This window comes from Equus przewalskii, chromosome 10 (assembly GCF_037783145.1).
Source record: "Equus przewalskii isolate Varuska chromosome 10, EquPr2, whole genome shotgun sequence".
Lineage (NCBI taxonomy): Eukaryota > Metazoa > Chordata > Mammalia > Perissodactyla > Equidae > Equus > Equus przewalskii.
In genome coordinates, this window is record NC_091840.1 from 44,281,890 (window position 1) to 44,296,834 (window position 14,945).

A 14,945-nucleotide genomic window follows, 5' to 3' on the forward strand; every position below is an offset into this window, starting at 1 on the left:
TAAAACTTTGACACATGCCAGCTAGGAGTGTCTGCTCTTGCTCTCAAAGTGCTTGTGGGTGACTGACTTAGGGACAGTATAGGAAACACTCCTGAATTTGTTCTCAGACCCCTGAGGATACTCCAGCTGGCCTAGCAGCAATGAAGCCTCATGTCTATGAGACTGGGACGGGCATTACATAGAATTCACCATAGAAGGACATGAGCCCTGTGCACTAGCTCACATTCATTCCAAAAGAAACAGCAGACATGTATAGAGGAAGGTGTTACCAGCTGGGTTTGACATTATCACTCACATACAAACACACACTCAGGATGCCTGGATGTTTCAGCTGAGTCTTTGAATTCTGCGTAAGGGTGGATGGGCTAGAAGACAGCACACAAGGGAGAAGCAAAAAAAGAAAGGCGAAGGAGTCACTGTACAGTAGAAAAAAGGAGTCATTACTACTGGCTGTAGGTGGCCAGAATTACACAGCCCCCTCCAACCCTACCTGCCTGCCCTCATGAGCAGAAGCCTGAGATCATAACTTCATCCCGCCACCAAAGCATCAGAGTAAATCAGCACGCGTGGCAGACCCGTCATAAAAGGTGATTTTTTTTGCCTATGGCACACAATTAGGCTGAGCTTCTGCTGTCAGAAAAAGGCTAGCGGGTCAAGTGAAAAACACTAAGACATTAAAAAACAAACACAAACCAACACTGATATCAAGAACAAGGGGAGTGGTGAATACTCCTCAACAAGGTCTGATCTTACCCAGGAGCTGCTGTGATTCAGTCATCAGGACGATCTTAGCAGGACCCTTCCCACCTCGTGTCCTCGGGCCGGGCCTGGTCCAGTGGTCCGAGCATAAAACAAATGTGCGGTTCAGAGTGCAGGCATTCCTATTAGCCAGCCCTCAGGAAGAATTTCCAGAACAGGCCAGTAGGGCTTATGCACGGAATTTCACTGCATCCTGGGAAGTGGCCAGGCAGGGCTTCCGGGGAGAAGGCCCTGGCCGATGCAGCAGTCTTGGTAAGGGTAACACTACTCTACAAACCCTGAGAACCTAACATTCTCAGACTTCTCAGGAGCCTTCTTATGCTTTCCCTTTGGATGTTCAATCTTTGGGCCATCTGGCACCATTTTCCGAGAAGTGTGGACTTTGAAAATAAAAATAAACCAACCTTTTAAACTGTAATATAAATATATATATTTTTAACAAGGAAATCAGAAACACTAAAGATGATGACACAATTGGTCAGATGGCATAAATTTACTTTCCCCTGCCCTAATGTGCCAGACGGATGACTGCATGGAGTTCCAAGGTAGGACAGCTTCCTGGGTACTTCCTGGGGATATGTAAAGTCACCTCTGTTCCCACAGCACCAAACAACCAGAGGGCCAGTTGTGGTCAGGACTGAAGTTTTGTGGAGCTTAATTCCTCATGTAAGTCAACACACTGTCTCCTGGTCTGTCCAAAAGAGAGAGGCTGGCATGGCACATCCCCTGCACAGCCTGGCAGGAGTCCAGGAGCAGAGAGTGCAGCTGCTCAGAGGATGCAGACAGACAGCAGCCAGGCAGGTCCCTCATGACACCAACTATATGAGGGAAAACAAGTATCTTCAGTCTCTGAAGCAAGCGCCCTGGAATGGTGCAGAAACTGCCCTCCACAGCAGAGCTCTGATCCTGGGCTGGCGTTGTCCTTCCCCAGAGGCAATTACTCTCACCGGAGGTAATAATCAATTGCAGCAGAGAAAGCAGCAAAACCTCCACAACCAATGACCCCAGCCTTTAAGCCAGCTGTAAAGCAAACAGAAATGACATTACCTGTGATGACAGATGCTGGGTCAGGCAGCAGTCACAAAAAGTTTGCATACCCACAGATGCAAAGAAACCAGCTTAAGCATCCTAAGCCATTCAACCTACCAGAGATCTGTTAAGACTTCAACGAAGCTGTGTATACAATTTAATTCACTGCGCTTTATCTAACTGTACATTCATTTAACTTTTCTCATTCCAAAGAATTAATATTTCCAGTCTCATGAAAATAGCCCCTTAGAGGCAGGAAACTGTTAAGAGAACCAGCCCTTGGAATCAAGTGAAAGCATATGGCCTGTTACTCTGATTTGTTTACGGAATACATTCCTGGGAAGGTGATCAAAGCAGTCCCAGAGGGAGATGAGCTTCTCAAAGGCCCTGACGAAGCTGAGCGATGGGCAGACCAAAGCAGAAGTTACTCTATAAATCATAAATGGCTGTTTGAGGGGCAAAGGCAGGTTTTAATGACAGCAAATCATCCTGCATCTCACAAAATGAGACAACAGGCTTCCTGCTTTGGGTGAGTTAGGGCACAGCAGATGGCAAGTGGCCCAGCAACAGACACTGTCAGGAAAGTCATATCACTGACACCCTGCAACACTCTCGATGGACACGTCAACAGGGAGAAGTGGCAGGGAACTGGTTTCTTTCTTTGTTATTTACAGGTGATAATCCAACATTTCTAGAATATCTATATTTGGCTTTCAATGGGTAGAAATCTAAGAATCTTCAACTGCAGAAAGACATTACCACACTAACATACACAAAATTAAAACTGACAGTTTATAATATTATTAACAAAAATCTCTTAATACTTGCAATGCATGGAGCTGAAAGCTCAGTAGAGCCTGATACGTGGACAAATGGGCTTCCCAGGGCTGCATGCAACCTAGCTATGCTTCCGTGATACCCTGAGCATCAACACATTCCAGGAATTACTTATTGTGAGGCAGTCTTTCCCATATATTCAATATGCAGGCTGCTCTTATTTCTAAGACAGACCTAGATCTGTCAGTGGGTCTCTTAACTCTGTGTTCTCTCTCTTCACCCTCATATGTTCAGTGGGAGCAATTTTGCCACCCAGGGGACACTTGGAAATTTCTGGAGACACTTTTAGTTGTCACAACTAAGGGGTGCTACTAGCATCTAGTGGGTAAAGGCCAGGGATGCTGCTAAACATCCTACAAGGCACAAGACAGTCCCCTCTTCCCCAGCAAAGATTCATCTGTCCAAAATGTCAAAAGTGCCAAGGATGAGAAACCCTGATCTAGATACCAAAACTTCCCAAAATTGAGTTAACACAGAAGCAAACATGATTCAGAAGGGAAGAGTATCAAGTGTTCACATAACGCCTCAGGCTGGCCTTGGCACACTCACATGTTTGGAAATGTCAACTTCAGCACGTTGTCCCAGGCCACAAAGAAAACCATTCGAGAGTTGTTTACTAACCTCTGAAACCAATAGCGCCTCCAGTGATGCAGCCGCTAATGACACTGTTCTTCCAATCTGATTTTCCCCGGTACTATGGGTGGAGAAGTGCAGTTTAGAGCCAAAGAAACAAGCCAGACAAGGCGATGAAGGGAAGAAACACAGGGGTTCTAGCTGGCTAATTCAGTGCCACCCCAAAGGAAACGTAATCTTTTTCTCTTTCAAAGGACAGTTCTTAAAATTTGAATGTGGTCATAAATGCTTCCTGCAGGTGGCACCAGAGCGCTGAAACCAAGCGCAGCATTTGAGAAGTTAGTCAAAAGCTCCTCTGATTCCCCAATAAGTCTCAGGTTTAAAATCATTAACCAACTTCTAGCTACAAAAAGAAGTAAAAAACAATGCAAGCCCAAATCACAAACACACAAAAAGTTTACATTAGGGACCATCTAATGGAAAGTCACTCTAGCAAGTATCGGCGGTTCCGATCTGCTTTCTAATAACACTGAAAGCACTTCTCTTTAGATGGTAGCAGGCAAGGCTTTCTCAGGAGACAGAGACACTTACAGACTCTACCAAACACTCAGTGCAAGAAAACATGGCGCCCACGATGGCAAAATTTTTGGCGTAGGACATTCCTCTCTGGCCCATGTCTTTCAGAACTTCTCTTGCCGTGGGTGTCCGGTAAGGATCCTTGGGGTCAAAGCCCACGTTGGTATCAATGCCGGCGGTGAACACCCCAAACGCACCTCCCAAGACAAATCCTAAAAACAAACACAGAGACGACGACTTCTTCGGCATGTCTTCTGGATTACTGCAGTGGGGTCACACTCGAATAGCACCTTTTGGGGGCCACCAGTAAAGAAGACACCGCCCCCTGCCACTCCAACTCTGCACTTGCCTGGTTTCCACATTACACAATCTAGGATCTATCTTGGTGACACCCTCTTCTGTCTCGCCTTGGAGTTCTTCCTCCTTTCATTTTCCAACATTCCTCAAGATTCAGTCTTTAACTCTGTGTTCTCTCTCTTCACCCTCATATGTAAGCAGTCCCCCTCAAGTTCAGCTATCAACTTTGCAAATCACTTCGACAATGGTGACATTCATAATAGTCATTTAGCAAGTACGATGTGCCAATTGCTCTGACACTTTATAGTCACGGCCTCGTTGATTCTTCACAATAATCCTGTGAGGTAGACACTATTATCCTCACCTCTTGTAGCTGAAGAAACTCAGCCTCTTTCAGGTTAAGTAACTTCCCCAAGGTCACAAAGCTACCAATGGCAAACCCCACACGGCTGTCCACATCTGACCTTGCTGAGCCTGCTGGACATTTCCGTGTGGATTTCTCTCACCACTTCAAGGTCAATGTATGTTCCATGAAATCACAGGCACCTTCCACCCTGACTTTCTTGCTTATGGCTCCTTCTTTCCAGTCATCCCACCTCCAAACCTCCAAAACCAGGGGCATTTCTGACGGTTTCTTTGCTTCCTCCTGCAACCCTGTCTATGTCCACAACTATCATCCCAGCCTAGGGCCTTTATCACTTCCACCCTGGAGCACTGCAAAGACTCAGCCATCATTTCAACAAACACGTAAATGCCTTCTTAGGATCAGGTACACTGATGAACAAAGATCCAGTCCTTGCCTCACAGAGCTTCAGTCTAGCAAATTTCCTATATGTCTCCCTATCCACAGACTTTTTTTTCCTTCACCTGACTCCATCCTGAGTCGTCACGCTCATTACCACTTACTACTCTCCTAAAAAACCATCAAATACTGCCCTAATGCCCACAGGCGAAAAGCTCAAACCCCACCTCCACCGCCAACTTGAAATGACATTTCTCTTCCTCCTTGTCTACCTCCACTCTTTCCACCCTTCAGGGTACAGCTCTGGCCTCACCTCTTCTTGTGGCCGTCCCCAAACCAAAAAAGCTCTTCTTTCTACTACACTTCTCAATGGCACTCTCATTCTATTTGTTTCTTAAATGTCTTTCACCCTCAATGAGATTTAAATCCATCTGCAAATGTGGTCAACCTCTTTACCCTGCACAACGGTACGCTACATTCTCAAATTCTCAAAAGGGTTTAAAAAAAAAAAAGCCAAGTCCAGACTTCTCTCGTCCTTGTTCACCGCTGTCTGGTCACACTGGCCTGTTTTCTAACCCTGAAGCCAGCTCCTGCCGGGCCTCTGCACCTGCTACTCCCCGTCTGCAGCTCTCCTCTGCCAGGCAGACTCCTTCGCAACACTCTCCTTTCTCTACACACAAAAAAGCTCCACGAGAACAAGGCTCTTGTCTCTCCACAGCCTGGCACGTGATAGTCGCTCAGAAACAATTTGTTGAAAAAAATGATTACTTAAAAGTGAACAGACGAATGAATGAATGAATGAAGTCAGCCATTTTACAACCTCCAGGCCCCGACCCCCAGTACCGATTCTCGGAGCAATTTCCAGGGGCGAAAGCTAACCCGACGGAGCAGAGGGGCGCCGCTCGAGCTCCCTGGACGAGGCGGGGGCGGGGTCAAGGTCGAGGCCCACAGGCCCCTCGCCTCCCACCACGTGGCCTTCTCGGCGGAGGCCCCGCTGCCCCCCAGCCCTCAGCCTCCCCCGCGCCCCCTCGCCCCGCCTCACCGCCCACGCAGGCCAGCGCGGCCTTGAAGGCGCAGCTTTCCATCGCTCTCTCGATCATCTTCTGCTCCTCGCTCTTGGCTGGACTCGGGATCCCGCCCAGGCTACCAGGCTCCAGGAGCCGGGGCTGACGCTTGTCACCCACCAGGTGTTGCAGAAGAAGGCTGTACTGCAGCGGAGCTTCGGCGGACCCCGCCGCCTCAGGCGCGGAGCCCCCGGCACTGGGGGCAGTCGCCGCCATGACGACAGCCGCCCAAGAAACCCCCGCGTTCCTTTTCCCACAGCTGATTCCACACGCTTCACGTTAGGGCCTTGCGAGCCTAGCCACTGTACCGCAGTGGCAGATTCGCCACGTCGAGCAAGTACGAGGAAGTTGCAGAAGCAAAGTCCGTTCGTGCGCACCCGACGGAAGAGCTATCACGTTCCCCAGAAGCCTCTTGTGAATACTGAATCAGGCTTGTGTAGCAATTCCCAGTGGCCCTGACAAACAAGATTCAGATTCACCAGAAAGCGCCCTATCATCGGGGCTGCAGCGCGGTGCCTACCGGGATTTGTAGTTCTAACACGTACACTCAAGACATTTCCCAGGAAGCCTTGCGTGGGCACTCGCATCTCGGCTTCCTCTGGAGCTGCGGACCGGTGGGTGTGGAGCCGCAGCGCACCCGCGAGGCTGCAGTGCACCAGGACGCCGGCAGGGGGCGCAGGCCCTTCGCCACTGCGCCTCCAGCCTAGTAATTCCTTGCAGATGGTGTGAGATGTAAATGATGAAAGGTGCTTTGTAAATAAACTTGAAGGTCTGACATAAATGTATGAGATGCATGTTTTGTTCAGTAATTAAACCTTTGAGGAGAGAGGGGAGGCCAAGAAATGAGTGAAGCTAACCAAGCGGAAGAAAAATCAGGAAAGGTTATAGGAAGTGGAGGTGACTGTGGCCGGATGGAGAGTGCGAGGGAGGCTGAGGCTGCCGCGCACTCCAGCCGGTTGTTGTCAATGGAAGTAGTGATATGGGACTAACATTGCCATGGAAAACCAAATTTATATTATGTTGAACCAACTAAAGTGCTTACCAATTTGCAAACGCAGAACCTGAAGGTAAACGGTGAGCTAGTACTATATATGAACCCAGAAAAGCTTTTGCAGTAATTTTTATGGTTAAAAAAAGAAAGAGATCCCAAACCACTGTTTTGATCCAGACTAGCATTGTATTTGGGTGTTGCAGCTAAGAGAAACATAAATGGCAACAGAAGGAGGTGGAGGGTATCCAGTCAACAAAGGCAGAGATGCTTCTTTGGTACCCAGAGTTCTCTGTGCTGCTGAGCATAGACAGTGTGTGATTCACCCTGCTTCTGCTCCCCCCAGGCCATGGAGTGAGCCAGTCTGAGGGTCCCCAGTGACTTCCCAGTTGCTGAATCTAATTGGGACCTCATTTGAACAGACTTCTCAGCTGCATTTGACATGGTGACTCCTCCTTGCTTCTTTGAAGTGTCTTCACAGTTTTGGTGGAGCCCTTCTCTCCCAGTTTTGCTACAGCCTCTCCAGTTGCTCAGTCTTCTTGGCAGGCACCTCTGCCTGACCCTTTCCTGTTGGTCCTCTCTGGGTTTCATCCTTTATTCCCTTCTCATGCAGCTCACACTACCTGAGCAACTCATCCACGTTTGTGGCTTCTACTACTACCCATAAGCATTAGTGACCCCCAAATCTTTATCCCCAGCTTAGACCTTTCTCATAAGCACAAGAACCAGACATTTTCCATAGGCGCCTCTAACTCAACACACCCTGCCAACTACCCTTTCCTTCCAGAGGAATGAGGGGTCCAGGGCTCTGATTCATGCTGAGGTCTTAAGAGCCAAGGTTGGAACTGAGAGAAACTGGGACAGGAACATCCCAGGCAAGTTGGTCTTGGAAGGCAAGGAATGATCTAAACAGCTCATCCATGGGCCTAGTTAGAGAGCAATAATCAAACCCCAAAGGAAGGGTCTGCCTCACAGTTCAGGTAAGATCTGAGTCAGCACATGGAGAAATTCCCTGTGGCCATGGTACGTGAGGGAGGGAGGCTTTTATGGAACATCCTTGGCCTGGATTATAAATGGAGAAAGAACAGCTACAGACACTAATCTGGTATCAGCCCCACCCCCATCCCACCCTGGCCTATTGCCTTCCACAGGTGGAACAGGTTTCACCTGATGGAAAACTTGAACCTCTTCAAGCATATTCCGAAAGTGATAAGTGGTTTCCCATGTCTGTTTCCCTGGGCTGAACCTGCATGAGTAGTCTAGGGACTTTATCTGGCCATGGCATCATGGGGAGTCCAGCAGCTCTCATGTTACTGTTTGGTTCTCCCCAGGTTGTCTGTTCTGGCCACAAGGATACAGGGTTTGGGCAGCATCTCAGTGGGTCAGAGAGAACAGGGGACAGTTAAAGATGAGTTAGAGTCACAGGGAGGGTTGTAGGAAGAGTTGGAGGACTCTGAGTCGATGAGCCATCACTTAAAGGACTCCAGGTAGTGGCACAGATGGGTAGGTGCTGAACTGGAGTAGAGCCTGATTATGTCTTATCAGGTACCCAGGAGCCCCTGGCTGGCCTGTAGTTCTCTCAGCAGGTCACTGGAGCCCAGGAGTAAAAGAAGTAGCACAAGTTGGGGTGGAATGAGGAGGTCCAAGTTGAGAAGTGTAGTGTGTCATATGTGGCTTTGAGTTATATGTGAACTGGTAACAGTGAGTGGTCTGAATAGTCCTGTCGCTGGTAGGAGGCATGGCCACGTAGATACTCTGAGTAGCCAAGTGATTCACTGTGGATAGTGGGTGCTGGACAAGTGACTTTGTATTTAAAAGGCTTTGATCAGCGTCCCCCAAAACCAGAGGATAACTAGAAGCTGAGGATGGAAATATGGGAGCTGAGAAACTCATGGAAGGAGAAGATATTAATAAGTGGCTGTGACTGGGCTGAGCAGGAGCTGAAGTACCCCAAGAAGACGACAACATCCACCAGCATCACCAGGACGGCTTTGTGTTCATGTGAGGAGTGTAAATTGGAGGCGAAATCCAAGGATGTTTAGGAATCTAGAGTTGGGACAATCCACGCACCACCTGTCACATGTGGTCACATAAAACAAGATGTTAGTTTTAACACAGGGCCACCTGAAGCCCTGCAGACCTGGGTAGCCAGAGTTGCTGGTTGGGAAGGAATGAGGGGCCAGACACCACACCTGGGCAGAGATACCGCCATACCACCTATCTCTGTCTCCCCAAAGGTCCCTCCTGGATAGCCCTGGATCCCTCAAAGATGTCTATCCAACATCTCTTGGGTCAGCAGCAGGTGAGGCAAAGAGCAGCCAATTTTTCCAAGCAGAGGATCCAAGGTTAAACTCATTTCCACTCCTGTTGGTCCTCTGGATTTCTGCCAGAAGCTTTGACTGGTAAACTTGAAGTGTTTGGGAAAAGATGCACCATCTGAATTATTATAAACTTTGGGATGCAAAGTAACTGGTCAACATTGGAGAGCTACCGTGGAATGCCAGCAGCCCATTGGGACAAATGTGTACTTGCAAGTCAAGCCTCTCAATCATTTGCCATATGGCTGTTGTTCCTTCAACTGTGAAGGGATGGGCTTGGCAAATTGTCACCAGTATTTCAAGAGCATCATTCCACATGGCCTTGGCCTTGTCTTTCTAAAGAAAAAGACCCATGAGAGTTACAAGAAAGCAAGGGATCAAAAGCACAAAGAGTTTTTGCAAAGTTTACATCTTTTTCTCTGTATCCTAAGATATTACACTAGCTATTTACTTGTATAATAATACTTTTCAGTGCCTCAAATAAAGATGTGATTGGAAGTCATTTATGTTGGAAACTATTTCTATCTAATCATTTGGGTTTTAAAAAGGAAATTAAGTCACTCCACTTCTTGGAAGCAGTGGTCAAATCGTGTCCAGTGTAGAATCTCTTTTGTCCACCCCTCTAAGAGGGCCAGGGCGAGTTCTCTACTGTTTGGACTCTTGAAGCAAAAGGAATAAAATAAACTTTTCTAGAGGAAGGCTGAAAAAGCAGTATAGCTAATTTGATTGTTAATAAATATTACTCTGTTACTGAGGGCAGAAAATTAAGAGACTTTTGAAATTCCTTCCTTGCTGATCTTTATCTTTTGAGGTTCTAAATCTCTGAGATAACAAGCAAAAAGGAACCAACTAAATAATTTATGGCCTAGCAAATAGAAAGGAGCTTCCCCTGATCGCTAATCAGAATTTCCTAAACCACAGAGTAAATATTATTTTGGTTGTAAGCAACAGAAAGCAGCTCTGGCCAGATCCCACAAAAAGGGGGATTTATGGAAGCATAGCGGGTGACTCACAGAATCTGAGGAGGAGCTGAACCGCCAAATCTTGGTAAGATCAGGACCCAGGATTGCCCGGGAACTTCAGGGAGATCCTTCAGGACTCCAGGTTGAATTCTTTTTTCTGCATTAGACAGGTGTCTTCACCTGATGGAGACAGAGCCCCCAGCCCCCACCCCTGCAGCTCCAGGCTCACAGCCTCACAGCTCCCACTAATCCTCTATTTATTTAAAATGTTGATATTTTGTTCATTGTGGATTTTTTCCTCTGTAATTTTGATTTAAAAAAAATATGGCATCAAAATATTATTTATCTTGGTTATTGAGATTTTTGGCACCCCCTGAAATTTTGTACCTGAGGTGAATGCCTCACTCATCAACCTTGTCCCAGCCATGGATCTCAAGAGAGTCTGTTACCGGAAGTGGGGTGCTGGGGCCAGCTCCTGCCCACTCACAGGAGCTGATTATTAAATTTTCAGGAATTTTTTGAACTGGTTGTTAAGCATGTCCATTATTTGAAACTACATAAGTTTACAATTAAATTATATTAAAAACAAAGGGTAATATATACTCAAAACGCATCACCTCCTAAATACTTTACTACATTTTACCATGATCTGTGCTCTTGAGGTTACTTGCATCTATTGTATCTGTGCGATAGAAATACTATATAACGGTGTATTGCTGTGCATTTCTTCTCAACTCTGCGATCAGTAACATCGTGTTGGTAGCTGGAAATCGGCCCTGATGCAAATATTTACACCACAGAAATTGGCAAAAGCTGTAAGTCAGAGCTTTTTTGTTGTTATTGTTGTTCAGCATTTGCCGGCATACCATTCACTACAAGCAAACTTTGGAAACCAAGAACACTTTCTCCTTTCTGAGGAAACCAGTGATTGGAGGTAGTAGGACAGAAAAACCGGGAATGAACTGCTGGAAATAATCCCAGGAAATGTTGAATGTTCCAACTGATCATTAGAAAGAGAGAGGTTCTCATTTCCTTGAATGGAGCACCTTGTCTGGCACCGTTTTGGAGCCCCTGTGTGAACCATATGTGGCCCAGGAACTCCGCTGGGCCTTTTAAGCACCCTCCTTGCTTTTAGGTGCAGTGCTGTAGCAGACACCCAGCGACTTGGGCCAGGGTCTCTCAGAAGATGTTGGTCAAAAAAGATGAAGGGCTCCTCTAAGTGAAGATTCAGAAGGTTGCCCAAGACGATTTTCATCAAGGGCTGCAAGAGGCCTGGGGCATTACACAGCCCAGTGGCATCATCTGAGAAGTTGTGACAGGCAGTGGAGCGTCCTTACTTTAAGGGTCTCTGGGGCCCCAGAGAAGCGGGTGGTACCTAATGAGTTCCTACTGTTTGCTGGAGTTGACCTACTTTTGGAACCCCCTGCCCTGGGCTTAGAGATGGAATCCACTGCTTGGTGGAAATAGAGACACGTGTCCATTCTTAGATAGGTGTACATTCTTATGTGAGAGGGTGGAGCAGCTCTTAGCTTTTCTCTCTGAAGTCACTTCCCCACAAGAGGACATTTATTGTGACGTGGGGTGACAGACAGGGTAGAGCTTGGCATTGTTGGCTGCAGAAGGTGTGGGATCTCCAGCCATAGGGTCTTGGGTTTTAATGGGCAGCAGTTGACTAATAGCAGCTACCAGGCTTTGGACAAGCTCCCCATGTGAAGCTCTGAGGCACTGTAGATTACTCCCCTCTACATGCAGTAAAGGTCATTTATCAGCAAAATCTATCCATTTTCATGGTGGTGGAAGGTGTCTTGGCCTGGTTGGAGGCTGGGCTTGCTGGATCTAGGAAGGCTTAGTCTATGCAGCTGCCCACCACCATCAGTCTACATGGTGGTTCCCAGCCTCTAGTGAGCATTAGAAGCACCTGGAGAGAGTGTTAGATTGTTGATTGTTGGGCTCAGAGTTTCTGGCTCAGTAATGTCCGGGGTGGGCATGAAAATTTGCATTTCTCAGGTGATGCTGATGCTGCTGGTGGGGGACCACATTTTGCGAACCACTGGTCTGCATCATTATCTACAGTTACTTCTCACTGAAAGTAGATTCGCACGGCTCAGAGCTCCATTGAGATGGGGAACAACCATTCAGCTAACTGAAGCCTGGAGTGCATAACGGGGCCAGGGTCCTTTGGTAAGGGTGGCAGTGGGCTAGAGACGAAGAGAAAGGTGGAACACTGCCACTTTCATCTCTATCCTTAAGGCAAGCTTTGCTTGCTCAAAGAGCTGGAGTTCAAAGGTTTGGGCTAATTTCTTGTGAAAAAAGTCACCAATTCCTCTCTGGTCATTTGTTTAGCTCTGAAATGAGGAGCTCAGCTTCACAGGTCCTGCAGCAGCACAGCGACAGCACGAAGGGCCAAGCAGGAACCAGACTTGAAGCTTGATTTGTTGGGAGGCCTTGGGGGGTGTCTGCCCAGTGGAAGACCAAGAAAGAAGCAGACTCATTTCTCTGCTTTTCCCTCTAAGCACAAACCATTGGTGATCCCTTTTCCCACTTAGCTCCCCCTCCAAACCCAGAACTTTCCATGTTCTTTTTTTTTTTTTTTTTTTTTTTAAGATTTTATCTTTCCTTTTTCTCCCCAAAGCCCCCTGGAACATAGCTGTATATTTTTGGTTGTGGGTCCTTCTATTTGTGGCATGTGGGACGCCGCCTCAGCATGGCTTGATGAGCGGTGCCATGTCCGCACCCAGGATCCGAATGGGCAAAACCCTGGGCCGCCGAAGTGTGGTGTGTGAGCTTAACCACTCGGCCATGGGGCCAGCCCTCCATGTTCAGAAATTACTTTCACAGCCGAATGAGAAAGCCAGGAGGTCCTCTGGGTGGAGAATGAACTTTTCTAGAAGCGGCCCAGCAGGAGTGCAGCTTTGCTGGGGCCCTGGCACAGGCAGGGCAAGTGGAGTTCTGTATTTTTTGTTATAATTTCTTCAGCCAGCCATAGCTGAGTCACCTGTCACTCGAGAGCGCTGTTGATCTACAAGGAACACTGGCAGGAAGACCTCTGATCAGACAGCGCAATAAGAGCCTGACACTAACACACTGGTCAGGCATCACTGCCTCATATGGACAAGAAGACTTTGTAGAATTGACAGCAGCATCAGGACTCAGGATGCTGAGGCCAACCTGGGTTTTAGGGAAAAACTCCCATCCCTCCATCTCCACCCAGGAGAAGAGCCTTTGGTCCAAGGTGGGCTCTCTGAGGTCTCGGGACGCAGCACCAGTGTGGGGGTTGGCAGGAAACACTCTGGGCTGTGAACTGGGAGTGAAAGGACTGAAATTTCAAGGCCCAGTAGAGGAGGCCTCAGAAAGCAAGGGACAGCCTGAACCTATCAGGGGAACAATTAGCAAAAAAGAAAATCAGATCTCCAAATCAGGCTCCCGAGCAAGGTAAGGGGTGCAGATTTGAAAGGCAGACGAGAAGCTCGGCTAAGGGGGTGCGGCTTTTAGTGTGCACCCACAGGTGGAAGCATTTTGGGGCTACAGGGTTCAGTGGACCTAAATTAGAACTTACTCTCCTCCTCAAGCCTGCTCTTCCTGAGTTTTCCATCTGGATGAACAGCTCTTCCATGCACTCCACTAGTCTTAGCCTCCTTGCTTCCTGCCTCCCCTACGTACCTTCCAAATCCATCTCTTCCTTTTTATACTCATCGCCACTGCTGCAGTTAGGGCTCTAGTCATTCTTCATTTACTAGACTCTTATTTCTTTTTGTGAGGAAGATTAGCCCTGAGCTAACTACTGCCAATCCTCCTCTTTTTGCTGAGGAAGACTGGCCCTGAGCTAACATCTGTGCCCATCTTCCTCTACTTTATACGTGGGATGCCTACCGCAGCATGGCCTGCCAAGCAGTGTCATGTCCGCACCCAGGATCTGAACTGGCGAACCCCAGGCCGCCGAGAAGTAGAACGCGCAAACTTAATCGCTGTGCCACCAGGCTGGCCCCTCGTTTACTAGACTCTTAAATTGGTCTTCACGCCTCCTGCCTTGCTCTTCTGCAAATCATCCTTAGAATGACCTTTCAGCGCAGAAGCATGATCATGTCCCCTGCTCAGAATTCTTTTCCATGCCAGGGTAAAATCTAAACTCAATGTGTTGCCCCCACAACTTGTACCCAAGAAGACACATATGCTTCAGCCCACATTTAGTTCTTATTCGAACATTTCCCTCCCAGTTGTCTGCTTTCAATGTCTCTTTGGGGTCTAGAAATGATGACTCAGAATCCGGAATAGTTTGTGTTCTTTAGTGTTTGAGAGACGAGTTTGGACTTTTTGACTTTGTGTCATTTCTTTGACTTGTGCCCTGTCCTCAGTCAATTGTAAAATGTTAGAAAGTAGTTGTCATTATTATTTCTTAATTCTATTTGACTTTTGCCTTGTGATGGCCATGGTGAGAACAAAGGTATCCTGTACTGTTTCCAGTGACAGATCTTTAGACGTGAGCCTGGTTTGGAGATTCAGCAAACAGTCTGGAAGGCTGGTGGGTTGTTGGGGCCCACCTCAGACTCAGTTATGACCCACATGCTTTGGCTATATCTGCAAAAGGGTCACATTGATGACAAGTTGTGATCCTGAGATTTGATCTGAAAGTATTGGAGGTAAATAGAAAAATGCATAATGTTTTTCTAGCACCTCGAACTTCTGACTCAGAAAAGAGTGAGGAGACTTCGAGAACTTGAGATCCCACTCCTCCTGCTTTGCTGGGGGATAAAATGAACAAGAACAGGAACAATAATGATGACTTCCCAAAGTCACATAAGA

At 47.5% G+C, this 14,945-nt stretch overlaps 1 protein-coding gene across 1 annotated transcript; it reads right to left on the bottom strand.

The window, feature by feature from the left end:
* Nucleotides 1-1,164: 1,164 nt before the first annotated feature.
* On the bottom strand, nucleotides 1,165-6,477 carry TIMM22 (translocase of inner mitochondrial membrane 22). The gene is made up of 4 exons (XM_008533294.2): nucleotides 5,856-6,477; nucleotides 3,790-3,986; nucleotides 3,247-3,319; nucleotides 1,165-1,779 (listed from the first exon to the last, which is right to left on the bottom strand). Exons 1-4 carry the CDS (start codon nucleotides 6,091-6,093, stop codon nucleotides 1,703-1,705), a joined length of 585 nt encoding a protein of 194 aa, XP_008531516.2. The 5' UTR covers nucleotides 6,094-6,477; the 3' UTR covers nucleotides 1,165-1,702.
* Between the last annotated feature and the right edge of the window lie 8,468 nt (nucleotides 6,478-14,945).